The sequence below is a fragment of the Aethalodelphis obliquidens genome, unplaced genomic scaffold, assembly GCF_003676395.1.
Source record: "Aethalodelphis obliquidens isolate GAN/ISIS:26980383/991018 unplaced genomic scaffold, ASM367639v1 scaffold100, whole genome shotgun sequence".
Lineage (NCBI taxonomy): Eukaryota > Metazoa > Chordata > Mammalia > Artiodactyla > Delphinidae > Aethalodelphis > Aethalodelphis obliquidens.
The window spans coordinates 2,329,257-2,342,700 of NW_020838044.1; the positions used below are offsets into that span (position 1 = coordinate 2,329,257).

The window sequence follows — 13,444 nt, forward strand, 5'->3', positions numbered from 1 at the left end:
GGCTCTAGGTACACGGGCTTTAGTAGTTGTGGCGCACAGGCTTAGTTGCTCCATGGCATGTGGGATCTTCCCAGAGCAGGGCTCGAACCCATGTCCCCTGCACTGGCAAGCGGATTCTTAACCACTGCACCACCAGGGAAGTCCCTACAATCATGTTGTTGTTGTTTTTTATGGTACGCGGGCCTCTCACTGTTGCGGCCTCTCCCGTTGTGGAGCACAGGCTCCGGACGCGCAGGCTCAGCAGCCATGGCCCACGGGTCCATCCGCTCCGCGGCATGTGGGATCTTCCCGTACCAGGGCACGAACCCGTGTCGCCTGCATTGGCAGGCGGACTCTCAACCACTGCGCCACCAGGGAAGCCCTACAATCATGTTTTTGATGTGACTGATGATCTTTGATAGATTCTTGTCCATGTATTAGAAGCTTAATATTTTGTGTTTTGTTTTTAAGAGCTGTGGAAACTAAAGCTTGCTGCAGCTGATCTTTAAAGTGGTTTCACCTTGTCCTTTGAACTCGAAAATATCCAGTCTAACTACAGAATGGATTCTGAAGAGTCCCATTGACCCACTCATCTCTGGAAGCAATACCTGTTACTACATAGTATTTAACATTAGGTCTTTAAAGTCAGATAATGTTATTTAATATTGAGTTTTGGTGGTTTTTTCCTCCCTTGAGCCTGTACTTGATAGGAAGCAGTGGATGGTGACTAAAAAAAAGGTCTCATTAACCTTTGTTGAGTATTAGTCTAGGGTTCTGAATGCTGACCCTCGTGGACTCAGGTGCTACTTATTGGGAGCTACTTGTATTTCTTCTGCCATATCACAGGTGGGATTCACTCACTCAAGTGAATATGTAAAGAGGGTTTAAATTTCTAAGATGTAATTGGCTTTCAAGTTTATTTAAGCTAGACTTCCAGATCAAGGAAGGAAGAATTGTTCTTATAACATCTCCAATCTTGTTCCAATTTGATAGGCTAAGAAATTACACAGATGGCACTTACTCAGTCTATGTGGCCACCTTCCAAAATGCCAGACTCCATCTTCCTTCTAGAGATATCCACTGATTACTTGCTTTCAGTGATAACTTTTCTTCTCATAGCAATTTGTTTGAAGAATACAGATTTGCCTAATTTGTAAGCAGTTGTGTTTTCATCTTAAAGAATATCCCAGCGTACTTTGCAGTAAGGTTTGCAAGTTTCACATCTTGCGAGCTTCACTTAAAATCAGTATTGGCTTTAAAGAGGACTGCGAATTAAGGCTAATGACTTTTTATTACAAACATGTAAGGTTTGTATATATGTGTAACCAGGCTTGGTCTTTCCTGACATTCAAGAATTGTTGATTCTTGTACTCTCTGAACCAATACAAAGTGATTTCCAAGTGAAAAAAAAAACAAGGTGCAGAATATTTTAGCTGCTACCTTTTGAATAAGAAAGAGAGGGAAAATAAGAATATAAATACATATTTGCTTTTCCTACCTCAAAAAATGAACATAAGAAGGCTAAACCAGAAATTAATGAAAATTGGGGAGAGTGGAACAGAGTTGGGGGGATAGGAATGGAAATGAGACTTCTCTGAGTATACCTTTAAAATTTTTGAGATGTGTTTTATATGTCAAAAAATAAAATTAAGAGAAGAAAACGGAAATCTTAAAATTGCATATAAACAGAAACAAATGAACCTAACTACATATCAGGAAGATTACACAATCACCCAGAAAAAAGTACTTTGACTATGCATACTCTTTGTGAAATATATTCTAAGGAAAAAAAGAACTTCAATGAAATATTGACACTTCACTGCATAGATTATTGTTAATAATATTAGCCTTGTAATTTTGAAATTATTTTATGTGTAGTATAGACTAAAGCAAATAAGTAAATATTGTATTGCTGTTAGAGACCAAGATTGTCACCATAAAAAAAAAGATACAAATAGGAAAATTAAAAATTTTTAAAATGTTAATGTTAAATTTGAAAAAAAGTATCAATATGTACTCATGAGTAAAACAAAAAAGATTAATTTCTCTCTCTACTGAAAGAACTTAGAAGCACTGACACCTCTCATAGCAATAGGCAGACATTATATCCAGATTTTAGTTTCTAAATACCTTTCCCCGCTGAAAGAAATCAGGGCTCCCTGGAGAAATGACTGATTCTAGGTCTGAAGCAGAGAAAGAACAAGATGAGCCTGGTATATCTTCTTATGTCGGAAAGAAAGGAATCATTTAAATGGGATCATGTCAAAAGAACAGAAGAGTCAGCTTAAAGGAGGCTCCCACTGGCCCAGTTTGGGACAATTGGAGCATTCAGTGCACTCATATAATTGAGTGTAACATATTGGATAAATAAAATATGAATGACACGTAAAAAAAAAAAAGTGAAAGAGAAAGAAGAAAAGCTTTTCTTTACATGCCAGCCTAATATATGTGGAAAGAATGATAGGAATCATGATTCTATAAACCTCCCTCCTCCCCAGTATAATTGGCTCAGGCAAGGATTATGAACAGATGGTAAAGTCACTAGGGAACAGGACATTCACAGGCTGACAAGGATCACCCCACAAATTAACCTTTACTTGGAAAGGAGAAAATATTCCTTTCAAAGACTGATGTTCGTCAGTTTAACCAAGGGTTTCAGGTTAGTGTCCCCAGTAGTGGAACAACCTGAATTTATGTGCCTCCTGATACGCTGCGAAGTAAAGTATACAACACCAACTATGAAATATTCTTGCCAAATTTTAACCTCTTTCTAATCAAACCCCAAAACTGAACATCCAGTTCACAGGAAGGAAACAGTCTGAAAAATTCAAAATGTGGGAGAGGGCTTCCCTGGTGGCGCAGTGGTTGAGAGTCCACCTGCCGATGCAGGGGACACGGGTTCATGCCCCGCTCCAGGAGGATCCCACATGCCGTGGAGCGGCTGGGCCCGTGAGCCATGGCCGCTGAGCCTGCGCGTCCGGATCCTGTGCTCCGCAGCGGGAGAGGCCGGCAGTGAGAGGCCCGCGTACTGCAAAAAAAAAAAAAAAAAAAAGGAGATTCTATAAGGCAACTGGCTTGGACTCTGGGAGGAAAAGTCAGTATCACAGAGCACGGTGGGGCAGGGAGGGGGGCAGGTGGGAAGCAGGAGAACTCTTCTAAATTAGCAGAAACTAAAAGAACCTAACAACCAAATGCATTTAGTGAACCTTGATTCCATCCTGGGTTGGAAGAGCTGGGTTTACGACTATGAAGGATATACTTGAGAAAAATTAAGTAAATTTGAATACAGACTGGATATTTGATGATATAGAATTGTTGTTAATGTTCTTAAGTATTATAATGTTATAGGGGCTCTGTAGACGAATATCTTTGTTAGAAGATGCATTCTGAAGAATTTATTATGAATTTTTATATTTGGAAAAATTTTTTTGCAGGACTGTTTGAAAGTATGCATGTGTGTATATGTATAGAGATAGAGAAAGAAACCTAATATGGAAAATGGAAAGCTTCAATCTAGGTGGAGGGTATACAAATGTTCATTGTATTGTGTTAATTTTTTTATGTTGAAAATGATCGTAATAAAGTTGGAAAAATAAATAGAACGTGCCAACTGGTGCTGGGGGATGCGGTGGGGGGAACTTTGGCGTATCAATAAAGCCATGGGTATGTTCCAAGAACCTAGATTTCTTCAGTCACCTGTACAAAAAACAGCAACGAAAAAAAAAACAACCCTAGAGTTAATGATAATTCAGTGTCAGGAGAAAAAGAAGAATGACTGGAATGTTTTCATATAATATTGGTAGACGGATTGAGGATGAGGAAAGTTGGAACTGGCCAGGCAGTTGGACAGGTAGATAGCTAAATAGGCAGTTGAAACACAGTCCGGTTGCATGTCATGTTATGTTGTAATTTGTGGTTTTCAAAAGATTAGGAAGCCTTTCCTCTTACTTGTTGCTTTTTTTTTTTTTTTTTGCGGTACCTGGGCCTCTCACTGCTGTGGCCTCTCCCGTTGCGGAGCACAGGCTCCGGACGCGCAGGCTCAGCAGCCATGGCTCACGGGCCCAGCCGCTCCGCGGCATGTGGGATCTTCCCGGACCGGGGCACGAACCCGTGTCTCCTGTGTCGGCAGGTGGACTCTCAACCACTGCGTCACCAGGGAAGCCCACTTGTTGCCATTTTTTAAACCTCTTAATTTTACCTCTAGTTGGCAGTTGGAGGCCTAGATCACTCACTTTCACTAGAGCACTTTAGGAGATAATAGAAGGCCAATGAAGTGTGCTCTCTAATACGAAGAGAGGGCAAGTAGCTGATAAGGGTAAAACCACTCTTTGGCAGAGTTTTTCAAGCTTTATGTTCCTTCCTCACCATTTAAGTGACTCAGCAGTGTGGGCCCTGGTTTTGCCACACCCCTTGCTCCCACCAACATTGAAGAAAGATCAAGTTGAGTCCCATTTTGAAAGGAGTGTTTCTTGTGACAGTGGAATTGGTTTCTAGCAGTGTGTGTGTGTGTTATATCCTGTTACTATTGAGACACAGCCCAGTGGAGTGGGGGAGGGAGATGTGTGCTGTGATTAGCTTGCCTACCCCCTCCCTCTAGAAACTCAGGCCCCATCTGGGGAAACTGAGAACTTAAGAAACTTGAGACAGGGAAGGAGGACAGTGAGCAGCCAAAACCTGCCGAGTCTCAGAAGACTGGTTTCTGCACCAGGGAATGGAAGAAGTGACTGGAGGTGGCTCTGGGTTCGACTCTGTGGCCTGAGATTGATTCCCTTGAGATAAGCTGTTTTCTGTTGGTGTACCTGCGGGCCACAAGTTGAGAAAGGGATGCCTTTCATTTGGGAAATTTCTTTTGCCTGATTGAAAGTCTGAAATAGTTCTTGTACCAAGAAGTTGGTGTTTATTGATAACTGTTTCTTTGGATTCATCTGAAATGGGAATCAGACTGATCAGTGGTAAGTATCAAGAAAAGGTCTTGGACTTTTTTTATGCTGACAGCCATACTCTCTTCATTTCCTCTGAAAAAAAAGCAGGTGAGAGTAGAATCTGTGGAAGAAAGAATAAATTAGCCAGAAGATGTGTGAAAAGGGGATTAGAAAAGATGTGGTAGGAGTCCTGGAAGGAGTCCATAGATCTTCCATAGATCTTTCCTGAAATAGCACTGAGTACTTAGTTGGTGCCTACTAAATGTATTGACTAAAGGAATGTAATACCCTGAATATTATCCTGATCACCCTCCACTGGCCATAGTGTCATAGCGGAATTCTGGTGGCTATTAATTCTCTGATTTAGGACCTAGAAGGCAAAATTGGGTGGGACCTGGGAAGGAAGTGTAATTAAGCTACTTAATCTGAGTAGATAGACCATGTGTTTGTGGAAGTAAACTTCTCAGCTTCTGATGGTAAAAAATATCAATTAAGATCAACTAAACAAGTAGTATACGACTGTTTTTCTTCTCTGGAGTCTTATAGCTGTTATCGATTGCCTATGATTCCTCCTTCTTGCTAGGTTCTGTAGAGCAATTCTTTTAGCTCAGTCTGTCACTAGACTTACCACTAGGTGGTAGATGTACCATACGCCAAATTGTTTCTTCAGTAGAGCTTTTCTTACCATTCTCAGTATCACATAGAAGAGTCAACCATTGTACCCACCAAGCTATTTTAAAAGGTGCTCTAAAATAGCACATAAAATTGGCCTGACATTTAATTGAGTCGCTAAGGCACAGCAAGTACACTTCTGTATTTGGATGTGCTATTTGCAGAATGGGTCAATCTGATATTCTAACCTTTCTCATATATGATTGATATTAGTTCAGGAATAGAACACTGGTGGGAATTCCCTGGCGGTTCAGTGGTTAGGACTCCGTGCTTTCACTGCCGTGGGCCTGGGTTCAATCCCTGGTCGAGGAAGTAAGATCCTGCAAACCACGTGGCCCGGCCAAAAAAATAGAACACTGGTGTGTTTGTTGTGGGTAAGGCTGTTTATATGGGGTAGTGAGTATTGAAACAGAATAGTTCTTTAACATAGGACTTTTTGATTTTCAGACCTTTTTGGACTTCAACTATCTTCTTTTCCCTCCTCCTCATCCCCATCCTACATCATATTAGACCTGGCATTCCTTACAGGTCTAGATTGAAGAAACATGAAAGCATACCAATTAAGACTTAATAATGATTGGAAGAAATCATGATAAATCGGAAGTAATGTAAACAGACGACTTTGTAGTCATTTTTTGTATTTTGTTTTCAACTAAATAACCATGTTTTGCTTAAATGCAGTGAGTCCAACCCATTTAGAAGGCTATTATTGAGATCTGGCTTCACTAGAGAGAAAACTTGTGATATCTGTAAATTGCTTTTGGCAGCACTGTTTATTTACAATGTGAAGGTGAACAACACTCCAGGAGGTATTTCACCAAGGAGGAGACAGAGCTACTAGCTATGAAGACAGCCAGTGGAGCTAGCAGGCCTGATGGAAACTAGCAGAGAAGCTGCATTTCACAGCAGCAGTTATTGATATAGGTTCTCTTCTGCACGTAGTTTGGGGTGGGAGAGAAGACAAGGTTATCATGTATCTTTGTGTAGCTGAATCATTTTATTTATAAGCATTGAGATTATCAATAGGCTGCAAGAATAGACAGTGACCCATTTATGTCATGGCCTGAGTTAACTCTCTGCCCACTTCAAATATGGACCATATTCATTATCTGAGAGATGAGGCGCTGCAGTGATTAGTAAGCTGCTTGCAACAGTCTCATATTTTTAGATGGGAAAGATTTTGCTAAGCTTTAGGCTACTAAAGCCTAATCCCATTCTACAAGGAGGGATTATGACTATTAGTTCTTAGGTTACTAAAGAAATACATATCTGTCTTGACACAGCAGGCTGTCTATATTTTTTATTTAAAAAAACTGCAAATGTTATTGCATTTCCCTCCCTCACCCTTCCTACCCCCAGGTAGGTGGTGTCTGGGAATATACCCAGAACCTTTGGGGGAAAAAAAAGATGAACAGGGAGGGAGTCGTAACAGTCATTAGAGGAGAGCAACTTCCAAATAGGCTGCCTAGGCCAGGAGCAAGGAAGCTGATGGAGGAAGAGCTGCCTCTGGAGAGTGTTAAACGGTGTTGATGGTCTCTTGACTGTTTTTTCTGCCACCAAAATAACTGCATATTGGGTTGAAAGTCATTACCTTGGCCCTGGATTAATCCCTTCAGTAAATCTAGCTTTGCTGACTGCAGAAGTCATGTGAACATACAGTGGGAAATCCTATCTAGAAGGGCAGATGCTGACTTGTGGTCACTTCAATAAATGGTTTTGGTTTGGTTTGGTTTGGGTTTGAAAGGCAGTTGTGTTTTTCACATTTAAGCTAATTAAAGTTTTAGCACCTAAACTAAAAAAGCTGCTTCTTCAGGTGTACGAAGATACTTGTTAATCAAGTTCAGGTGTAGTGTTTGTGGTTTAGCTTGAATCTTTATTATTTACTTATTTATTTTTGAAATGCAATTGACTTGATCTTATAGAAGAAAGAAATTTGAAAGGTTCACTCATTCTACAAATAATTATTGAACGCTTCCTATGTGCAAGATCCTGGTCTAGATGCCAGAATATGTAGCTCTCCTTCCCTTCCATGCCTTTAGGATCTGTCCTTAAACTTAAAAATACAGTCTGTGGACTCTGCCTCCTCTCTATTTCACAAAGTAACCTAAAGAAAAACTGCCCAGTTGGGTGGTAAGCCAAGGTAGGTTTAAAATGAAAGTACACTGAAGTTTTTCTTTCAGGCCTGCTGCCCAGTAGTATTATCTGTGACATCAGTATTCTCCGCTTTGATTCTTGGTGTAAAAACACAAGTCTGTGTTCCCTTGATTACTGCTTCATTACCTGTAGAATCCTACTAATTCAGTAATCGCCTTGCTCATATTAGCTGCCTGTGCCTAGGCTGCACAGTTATGCCTGATTCTTACACTGCCACCAGATGCTACCCTAGCTGGAGGGTACATATGACAGAGGAGGGGAATGTTTAGCAGCTGTAACTAATGGGCGTTTTACTATTCCTGGCTTCAAAATGCCTATAACCAGGTTGCTAGCATTATGGAGAGAAGATTTTAATCTGTAATAGGTTACATTTCCAGATATTATTTGCTGAAAACTTAGCTTAATGAATTCTCCATGGGAACCTTTTCAGATTTAATCAGCTTGTGAGGAGAAGCTTGATTCAGATTCTCAAACCATTCTGTTTTTCAGAGGAGGTCGAGGTTTATTTTATATTTCAAAGAAAGGGTTTGTCAGAGTTTAAACAGGCATTTAGGAGGAAGGTTTAAACCAGTTAATAGAAGTGTTTTCCTACACTTTAGAAACACTAATTAATTTAACTATAAATAATGTTAATTGTAAGCTATTTGCTATTTATTAAAGCCGGTCTTCCAAGTATCCTTCAAAAGTTATCTGTTTCTGCCTTATTTCATTTAAGAAAGTTTTTTTTAACATTTTTATTGGAGTATAATTGCTTTACAGTGTTGTGTTAGTTTCTGCTGTATAACAAAGTGAATCAGCTATATGCATACATATACCTCCATATCCCCTCCCTCTTGCATCTCCCTCCCACCCTCCTTATCCCACCCCTCTAGGTGGTCGCAAAGCACCGAGCTGATCTCCCTGTGCCATGCAGCTGCTTCCCACTAGCTATTTTACATTTGGTAGTGTATATATGTCAGTGCTACTCTTACTTCATCCCAGCTTACCCTTCCCCTTCCCCGTGTCCTCAAGTCCATTCTCTACGTCTGTGTCTTTATTCCTGTACTGCCCCTAGGTTCATCAGAACCATTTTTTTTTAGATTCCGTATATATGTGTTAGCATATGGTATTTGTTTTTCTGACTTTCTTCACTCTGTATGACAGACTCTAGGTCCATTCACCTCACTACAAATAACTCAATTTCGTTTCTTTTTAGGGCTGAGTAATATTCCACTGTATATATGTGCCATATTTCTTTATCCATTCATCTGTCAATGGACGCTTAGGTTGCTTCCATGTCCTGGCTATTGTAAATAGTGCCGCAGTGAACATCGTGGTACATGACTCTTTTTGAATTATGGTTAAGTAAGTTTTTAATACAGAGTTTACCAAGTCATTATTCTCTCCTTCCTTCAAATTAGTCCTAATTTGGGCTTCCCTGGTGACGCAGTGGTTGAGGGTCCACCTGCCGATGCAGGGGACACGGGTTTGTGCCCCAGTCCGGGAAGATCCCACATGCCGCGGAGCGGCTGGACCCGTGAGCCATGGCCACTGGGCCTGTGCGTCCGGCACCTGTGCTCCGCAACGGGAGAGGCCACAGCAGTGAGAGGCCCGCGTACCGCAAAAAAAAAAAATATATATATATATATATATATATTAGTCCTAATTAGTTGGAATTTACTATGGTATGTGTGTTTTTAAATTTTTATTAGAATATTCTGGTATTTTACTGTGTATAGAAGGTTCTGGCAATATTCCATTGGCTTTGTGAAGGATAGGTACATGATTGGACTCTGACTATTAGCACCCCAATGCCCATCACCATTTAAGGCATCTCTTCATAATTCTTTCAAAAAAACAAGACCATTGCTAACTTCAGGATAAGAATATGCTACAAGAGAATATTCTGAAATAAAAATCAAGCAGAAGCCCTAAGAGATTATGCCTGCTTTTTGATAGAGTTGAGAGCAAGGGTAAAGAGTTTAATGTCTCAGGGTTATAAGAGAAGAGAAAAGAAAACTTTATGGAACGTGGGAAGGAAGACCTGTGAAATTAGACAAATGCTAAACGAAGTTGGGTCTTAAGCTCTCTCTCCTCCCCCTGTACCCACAAAATTCTGCTGAAGCCATCGGGAAGAGATGGTAATTGGCATTTTGGGAGGAGTCAAAGAATAGCCTCCTCTACCCTCATTTCTGGTGGAAGAATTACTGGCTTAGTAGGAGCCACCTGATAATACTAGCTTTTAGGGGAGGCAATGTATAGCCTTTAAAAATGAAACATTTCATAGAATCCTTGTTGTAAGTTTCAACTTTTTGTCTTCCTCTTATAGCAAATCCAGTTTGCTGATGACATGCAGGAGTTCACCAAATTCCCCACCAAGACTGGTCGACGATCTTTGTCTCGCTCTATTTCTCAGTCCTCCACTGACAGCTACAGTTCAGGTAGGTGTGAACTTCCTGTTCTTTCTGATCCCTCCTCCCTATTCCAGAGTCTTGAGCTAGTACTCTACCCAGTTCTTTTCACTTATCTAGGATCTGAAAATACCTCATGTCAGGACTGCCTGTCTTTGTGCTGAAAGCTGATAACTAGTGGTTGAGCAATGGGAATGTTCCCAGCCAGGGTTGTAGCTGGAGAAGCTTTTGTCATCGTGAGACTTTCCTCCCCGATGGTCTCTGTGTGTGGTCTGTGGCCAGTTCCTGGTTGGTAGTACTGGGCCGGTTCCCATTCCCACGATTATTCACCCACATTGAGAAGGGAGAAAATCAATGGTATTTTGGCTGCCAGAACTGGCCTTGAAGAAGAGGTGTACTTTGGAAGCATAATTTCTGATTTCTTTGTTAAAGATATACCCTGCCACCTATTTTTCTTTCTTGCCTTTAAGACTGCTTGAATTGTCAACAATAAAAATTAGTGGGCTTCCCTGGTGGCGCAGTGGTTGAGAGTCCGCCTGCTGATGCAGGGGACACGGGTTCATGCCCCGGTCCGGGAGGATTCCACATGCCACGGAGCCGCTGGGCCCGTGAGACACGGCTGCTGAGCCTGCGCGTCCGGAGCCTGTGCTCCGCAATGGGAGAGGCCACGGCGGTGAGAGGCCCGCGTACCGCAAAAAAAAATTAGTATTTAGCTCTTTTTATTTACTAGGTTACCCTTTATGTTGAAATATCTTCCCCTGTTAACCTCTGGAGTGGGAAAGAGTCCAACTAATGTGGCTCCAGCTGTTTCTTTTTAGTTCTCCTCTCCTATCTTATCCCTATATAAGCAGTCTTTTTTTCTGCTTTGAACTGTGCCCTTTTCAACTTTAGAGGCGGGTATTAGAAAATTAACATGGAAAAGGATATAGAATCTTAGTTTGAGTACTGGAAGAAACGGGGCATCTAATCCAACCCCCTCATTGTTCAACTGAGGAAACATTGTTAAAAGATTAAAAGGCTTGCTCAAGGTCATAGATTGCTATGAATGTCAGCAAAGGAATTTGTACCAAAAGCCATTTATTTTCTTTTGCCATAATCTTGTTTGCATTGCATTACTAACATTAGGACTGGGCTTGAGGTATAAGGACTGTTTAAAAAAAAAGAAACGGATAGACAATTTTTAAAAACTTATTCTCTGCCCTGTGACACTGTTAACCCATTATGGACAAGATAGGCAGACAAGTACAAATGGTGGTATACAGGGTTAAGTACGGAAATAAATGAATATGCAGTCTCACTGTGAGCATGTGTGCAAGAAAAGGTTCCAAAATATAATGGCTGTCATAAGTGAAAAGGTTTCTTGGAGTGAGACAGATACAAAAAGTGATAGGTGGCAAGCAGGCTAATTATAGCTAAGAGAAAAAAATTTGAAAGATTGAGTTATGAGAGAAAAAGTTGGGATGAGTGATGGAAGCTTTAAGAAGTCTTTAAAGATCTTGATGGCCATGTTTTATGGGGACCTAGTAGAGCATTTTTAAAAGCTTAGTGGTAGAGTTAAATTGTCCTAGTGGATAGATAACCTTTAGTAGTATTTGTGTTAGCTGGACAGAGGAGGATGTGTATGTAGAAGTCAGCGAGAGACCTGGTACACTGGCAGAGACGGTGATCAGGAAAATATTCAATGAGAGAAAAAAAGTGATTTGAGAGGTAAGGAGTGATTGTTTTATATTCTCCTTGCTTTATATTCTCCTGCGTATCTATCTGCAAGGACATTTTTGGCTTTTTGTGAAGCTGCTTTTTAAAGTTGAACATCTTGAGTGATCTCAGGGCTGGCAACAGAATCAGTGCTGCTCATCTTTTGTGGCATTTCTGTGTTCCTTAGTGCAACCTAGTGTAAAATCTCTTTATAAGATTTTATAAGATAAGGTTATCTTACTGTTTTTATTCTTTTACATTAATGGTTCTCAAAGTATGATCCTCTAAACAGCAATATCAGCAGCACTTGGGGATTTGTTAGAAATGCTAATTCTTGGGTCCCATCTGAGACCTACTGAATGGGAGTTTCTGGCAGTGGGGCCCTAGCCATCTGTGTTTCAACAAGCCTTCCATGTGATTCTGACAGATGCTTTAGATACTTAAGTTTGAGAATAGTGATCTATAGAAATAACATTCCTTATATGGCCTAAATTATTCTTCCATTTTTGCCATGTCTGGTTCCAGTCCCGGTTGGGACCAAGTGCCCCTGTTTTGAGGGATTCTCTTGAGCTGGTGCAGGTTTGGGATCAATAGCTCCTTATCACAGGCACTAATGGCAAAGTCATGGTGGGGCGGGGCGGGGAAAGGGCCACAATACCGAAAGATCTACAACAGTTTCATTCATACCATTTCTTAGACCCTGGAGGAGTAGAACGGAGAGAGACTGTAAAAGGTGGCTCCAATTAAGAGTGTTCGCTTAACTTAAATGAGAGTCCCTTGGTGACTGCACTCTGTGGAGTTGGGGCCATTGAGGTTTTTCTTTCCTCATTTCTTTCTTTCCTGGTTCTAGCTGCGTCCTATACAGATAGCTCTGATGATGAGGTTTCCCCCCGAGAAAAGCAGCAAACCAACTCCAAGGGCAGCAGCAATTTCTGTGTGAAGAACATCAAGCAGGCAGAATTTGGACGCCGGGAGATTGAGATTGCAGAGCAAGGTAAAGAAAGGGAGTGGGTAGGGGACCAGAAGCAGCCCACCTGCTAGCCATCAGAATGCACAAACAACTTAAGGCTGGAAAGCTAACTTGAAAGTCTCCTGGGAAACTCCAGTATCCTGGGCTTTTGTATAACCAAGTCTATCTGTATGGAGCTTGAGCCTCAGGATTCTTGCTCTTGTTCTCCCTGCTGCTTCCTGTTCTCAGCGTGTGGTAATTACACAGAGTACTTGCCCTTTTCCTCCCGCATGATACCATATTCAAAGATCTGCTTGCAGAGTCAGCAAGTCCTGGATCAGTACATGGTGGTTAGTTCTGCGGGATCCTACCATAGCTGCCAATCTCAGAGACCCAGATTTCCCAGAAGCAGCAAATGTGGGAGGGTTTTCAGCTAAGGATGTGGTGGCCTAGGGTCTCTTTTGATCTTTGATCCTGAGCACCCTCTGCTGGAGCAAGAGTAAAAATGACAATCAGTTAAATCTTGGTTTCTCTACCCAGCCCCACTCGCAATAATGTCTCTTTACTCTTGTTGTTTTCACATTGGAGGCATGTTCTATACTGGGCAGGAGTACAGAACTCAAACAAACTGATAGAATAGGATTAGACAGCGTAGAAAAACAAAAGCAAGTGGCTTCTGCTGA

At 41.2% G+C, this 13,444-nt stretch overlaps 1 protein-coding gene across 3 annotated transcripts in view; it reads left to right on the forward strand.

Annotated features, from left to right (window-relative positions):
• Positions 1-13,444, forward strand: part of AHCYL1 (adenosylhomocysteinase like 1) — a 41,455-nt gene that overhangs the window by 16,130 nt on the left and 11,881 nt on the right. For all 3 annotated transcript variants that reach the window (XM_027096321.1, XM_027096322.1, XM_027096323.1), the window contains exons 2-3: positions 10,036-10,147; positions 12,663-12,806. In XM_027096321.1, coding sequence (XP_026952122.1) covers positions 10,036-10,147; positions 12,663-12,806 — 256 coding nt within the window. The remainder of the gene's footprint in view (positions 1-10,035; positions 10,148-12,662; positions 12,807-13,444) is intronic.